Source organism: Sinocyclocheilus rhinocerous, unplaced genomic scaffold (genome assembly GCF_001515625.1).
Source record: "Sinocyclocheilus rhinocerous isolate Xijiao unplaced genomic scaffold, SAMN03320098_v1.1 scaffold1235, whole genome shotgun sequence".
Classification (NCBI taxonomy): domain Eukaryota; kingdom Metazoa; phylum Chordata; class Actinopteri; order Cypriniformes; family Cyprinidae; genus Sinocyclocheilus; species Sinocyclocheilus rhinocerous.
Window position 1 is genome coordinate 22,979 of NW_015657962.1, and position 5,476 is coordinate 28,454.

At 38.4% G+C, this 5,476-nt stretch overlaps 1 protein-coding gene across 1 annotated transcript in view; it reads right to left on the reverse strand.

Moving 5' to 3' along the window:
• Positions 1 to 2,217: 2,217 nt before the first annotated feature.
• Positions 2,218 to 5,476, reverse strand: part of nyap2b (neuronal tyrosine-phosphorylated phosphoinositide-3-kinase adaptor 2b) — a 36,144-nt gene continuing 32,885 nt past the window's right edge. The window contains exons 5-7 of the mRNA XM_016529960.1: positions 3,564 to 4,424; positions 3,027 to 3,139; positions 2,218 to 2,936 (exon numbers count right to left, since the gene is read on the reverse strand). Coding sequence (XP_016385446.1) covers positions 2,706 to 2,936; positions 3,027 to 3,139; positions 3,564 to 4,424 — 1,205 coding nt within the window. The 3' untranslated portion in view covers positions 2,218 to 2,705. The remainder of the gene's footprint in view (positions 2,937 to 3,026; positions 3,140 to 3,563; positions 4,425 to 5,476) is intronic.

Here is a 5,476-nt window from a genome sequence, read left to right on the forward strand (position 1 = left end):
GCATTAAAATTATTTTTCTTACCCCATGGCGGATAATTTTACTTGTTTTAAGTAAAATGCACTTAAATGCACCTGTTTTCCCCCAGGAAACAATAATAAACATATATCATATATAGCTTATAACATATATAGCTATATCATTTTTCTTATATAGAAAATGCATCGTGATTTAAGAATTTTTAGATATTTGTACTTGAAATAAGACAGAAATACTACAAAAAAAGCATTTTTGCAGCGTGAAGGAATGAATGAGGTATTTAAACATCGCTTACACTTTAAAAAGGGGGAGGAGACTGTAAGAAACTCTGGGTTTACCGAAGAAAACCTCCTCCCGACCAGGTTAGGTTTATAGAGTAAATTACCATGGTAACTGACTCTGAGTATGTTACCTCTCTTTCAGAAACGGGCTTGACCAACCCTGCTTTTTTTGGGTTTGACAAACCTCCCATTCTGAAACGGAAAACCCAGAGTTTTCCTCATTTCAGGGTTAACATAGAGTTTTCACATAACCTCCTTTCTGAAACGGGCCCCGTATCTTGTTGAGACAAAAAAATGTGTTTACAAATAATGTTAACTGAACACCAGTTTACTGTAACTGTAGCCTCAAACATGAAAGCTATTTGAACAGTTGAGAGGCATCATTTAAGATTTGCTAATGCAAGAAAAGAGACAAAGCACATCACATAAAAAAAGTTTATATTTGTTTATTAATCTTGAAAAGTCTCTTCTGACAATCAGCATACTTTTTCCAATGGCACTGTACAGAGAAGCGAACACTCAGTGCAGTAAGACAAAGGACATAGGCTTTTTGCCTGCCACAGTGCACATTTTAAATACAAAGAAGATTGTTCATTGTTACATTTCCATAATGCACCCTCTAGCCACAAGAGAGTGAATTCCAAAGTTTATTGATGATCTGCATATTGCCACACATACATAAAAACAGGTTACAACATCTTGTAACCTCCATGTTTTTGAGACTATACCAAGTGTTGCCTCGGTTATTTATTCCCCTTGTTATCCAACCTATGATTGGTTCAGACAACCATATGAGTTATAAATGGACAATCTGTTTCATACAGTATCTAAAACACTAATTCAGACTTTTATGGTTTTATTTCTCCAAAATGCTTGTAAACTAGCAACCAATGCTCTATTCCTCTCTCAGGGCAATGACCTGACCTTAAATCAGAGTCATACTTTCTGAAACCTACCACTCACTTTAAATGACTAGAGAAATTAAAGTCTACAGTCTTTACGACTGTGTTCACCCAGTGTGACCCAGTTACAGTGAGTACCGGTCTCCAAGGCAACACATTTTGTACAGGCATCAGTTTCAAACATGGAGGTCAAAGGAAGGAATGAGGGAAGGGGAGGTGAGGGAATTTTACTACAACATCCAAGTACTTTGGCAATGCAGATGGTGCATTGGTTGTGCAAATGAATGACCACTTGAACTGATTTGAGAGGTTGAGGTAGAGGGACAATGGTGGGTATCCAGTCAGGTAATATGTGATTGAGGATTGTGGAATTGCAGCTCTCTTGTGTACAGCCTCTTTGTTTATGCAGCCATAATCCCTGTTACCAGGCCTTAAAGCCATAGGTACTATATACTTACAATAGCTGAGAGCTATTGGTCATTGGTTTATTTTGCTAATACAGATATTAGTCTGTCTGAAATTTCCAATTCCAATTCCAAATTCAAATCTACTCCATTAACTGATGATAAATTATGGCACAGTCATTCTACACAAGACAATTACACAAAAATCATCTCATTTTACAATTATCAGTCCATGTACACAATCCTTAAAAAATGCTGAGGTGAAAAAAAAAACTTTGATATTCCAGATTGTCATTAATCTATGGGTGACCATCTTTGCACTTTGAAGAATTCTCAATGGCACCCGCCAGCTATTGCCACAGACCCAAAGAGGAGAGGGCTGTCCCTCGGGTTTTACACCTGTACATGTCATGTACACACAGAGCTGTTACAACGTCCCATAAAGGAGACATTTTCTGTATTACACAGAAAAACTTTAACCCTTTTTCTATGTGCAATGACCTGACCTTAAATCAGAGTCATACTTTCTGAAACCTACCACTCACTTTAAATGACTAGAGAAATTAAAGGCAAAGCAAATGAGAATGTGGTTAAAAACAATGAACCCTTTCTGATGGATTTTTGAGAAATGTTTGATCTGTTTATTTCTTAATATTAGACATTAAAATAAATGATCTAATAATGTGTGGAAAGGCAGCGAGAAGGAAGCTAGCCCGAATCCAATCACCATAATGTCCAGTGTTAAAATAGACTTCATTCAATGTGGTAAAATACCACAGAAACTTCATTTCCAGAGTTCTTAAAATAGAAAGGCAAGTCAAAGCTTGATGAAAAGGTACTGATTGTTTATTGCGAAGTAAAAAAAAAAAAAAAAAGCTAGAAAAGAAAAGAATGGTAGCAACACTCTACATAATCTTTGCAAAGATAATGTATTTCATTTAGAAAATATCTATTGATGCTAAGTCATTAAGGAATCACACTGCGTATAAAAATATTAGATATCAACAATAATATGAAAACCTCATAAACGGCAACCTCTGAAATATTGCTACGGTAACACCACTCATCCTTTTGGTGGGTTTAAACCTGCCTGATAATGAACAACAGAGCATGACCCTAATATGCTCACAAGACCACAAAGTCAAATGGCCGTGTCCCAGAAGACTGTAGTCTGAGTAGGGTAGGGGGGTGGGCTGTGCTTCTTTGCACCGCTAGTTTTTTTCCAGCTTGGCATTGTAGGCAGGCTTTCTTTCTTGCATGGGCTATGGTCAGGAAGACGTTCTCGAGACCGTATCTCCCGGCAGAGGCGTTGTTTCCTCTCGATCATCTCCACCATGGTGTTGTCACTATACAACCATGGCATAGGGGGCATCTATTGGACGCATATAGAGAACATAGGTTGTCAACGCTATGTAATTTTACAGCTGCACAAATAAGTACTGTACAGTGATAAAGACGGTACCTGTTGGACATCAGCTGGCTGTCTCTGAGGTGTGCCTTTTGGAGATGGTGCTACTGTTGTGGAAGAAGACCGTCCTACCTTTGGAAGCGTCTTCAGTTCTGCAAGGAAATTTCCTACAGATGAACAAGAAACATCAGTTGAAAAGACTTGAAAAGACCAGTCTTGACTGGCATGAATTTCTGTGCTCTTCCAGAATAGATCAGGCTGATTTTTGCTGGTTATTGCTGGTCTAGCAAATTCATGGTGAAGCTGATCAACCAGCGTTGTCTTTTTACTCTGCTGAAGAAAAAAAAAAAAACTTAAACCAGCCAAAGCTAGCTTTCCAGCCCGAATGGGCTGGTCTATTGCCTGTTTTTTTTTTTTCACTTTTTTAGCTAGTCAGGCTAAGATAAAAGCTGAAGACCAGGCTCGAAGACCTAGTAGGTAGAGAAGTTGGTCAGCAGCTTCATCAAAGCATCCCTTCTCAGGGCTAGCATTTAAGACATGTTACTAACTAGTTGTGCTTTAGCTGGGCTGTAAAACAAATTTAGTTCTTACCAGAGTTTGAATTCCCCAACATTATATTTGGAATCATGGAGGATCGTCCAGACCACGTGGATGATGCCATGGCTGAAGATCCAGGCCTTGCATCTTTGTCCTGTGCTTTGGGTGATTCTGTGCTATAATTGCTTTTGTCTTTCTCATCATACCGGGGTAAAGTCTCATTTGTGTGTACTCCCCTATCTTTGCAGTCCCATCTGCTCATGACATCATTGCCATTGGTGATCCTTTCCTTGCTTCCCCTCCTGCTCTCTGCACTGTGGTTGCTTTTCTCCTTGTCCTTACCAGATTCTATGACATGCTTGCCACCATCTTTATCCCGTTGACGTTCCAAACCTGTTCTACCCGGATCTTTATTTTCATGTCTGGAAAGAAGGTCTATCCCATAGCAAACATTCTCTCGGCTGTTACGTCTGCTGTCTGGACCATTTCTCAACAGATCTTTACAGTCTTGTCTGGGCAAGTGCTCTGGACCAACACAACCTCGGTCTTTACTGTCATGTCTGGCAAAAGGTTCTGCAATATTGCAGCCCCTGTCTTTGCTATCTCGTTGAGGCAGTGCCTCACTGCTACTGCCTCTATCGTTGCTCTCTTGTCGGGAAAGCTCTGGGCAGTTATATCCCCTGTCCTTGTTGTCACTTCTGGTTAATGGCTCAATGTTATTGTATCCACAGTCTTTGCTGTCATGTCGAAATAAGGCTTCAGTGCCATTTGGTTCTCTGTCTTTGCTGTCACGCCGATGCAAGGACTTTCCATTGCTGCTGCGGTCTTTGTCCCGCTTGGATTCTTTGCTGTGATGGCTCCTCTCCTTGTGCTCCCGTTTGTACTCAGAACTGTGACCTTTTCCTTTTATTTCAACTAGAAGAGGGAGAAATTACAGATATTTCAGTGACTTAATCTCATGATGAACAACTATAGGTGGCTATTCACACTGTGTTCCAAATTTTTATTATTGCAGTACTGGAATTTGGTCACAAGGTGTCCCCATGATACTCAAGGATTCATTACAGTTTTTTTTTTAATTGCTAAAACACATTTCATGAAACCATCACTCATTTCCTCAAAACCTTAAACACAAATCCAAACCTTCACACTAAATTCACAGAACCCCTGACTCTTCAAAAAAAATCAAACAATCGCTTCAAAACCATTTAATCTTTACTCAAAATCAAACAAATCTTTCAAATCATAGACACATTAGTCAATAGCATACACACTACAGATCATTCATTAGACCCTACATCAAAAAAATGGAGGACACAGTGTCCAGTGCATGTAGTTACAAAAAAAAAAATGTTTATTGTATATAGTAAATATTTTGCAATACAGTTTTTCTGAACTGCTAAAACGCATTTCTTGAAACCATCACTCATTTTCTCAAAACCTTAAACACAAATCCAAATACTCAAACTAAATTCACGAAACCTCTGACTCTTCCATCAAAATCCAACAACCACTGCAAAACACATTTCACTTGCATTCAAAATCAACAGGTGCTCTCAGATCACACACACATAAGTCAATAAAATAAACAATACAGAGCATTCATTAGACACTACAGATAAAAATGAAGAACACAGCATCCAGAGCATTACAGAAAAAGTATATTGTATTGAGTAAACAACTTTGCAATTCTGTAAAAAAGTGTAGTAATTGCAACTGTGTAAGGAGAATATATTGTATAGGCATACTGTATGTATTGTAAGAATAGTATTGTGCTGAATACTGAAATAGTACTGAATGTTTGTATATATTCAGCACTTGGGTACTGCAAAAATACTGCAGTCCAACTGCAAAGGCCAAAAAGGTCAAATAAAACTCTAAATGAATAGCATGTTACAGTACACTCAAATACTGTAAGTTGTGCAATTGTAAAATCAGGGTCAATGAGAGATTCATTCTGTCTCAGC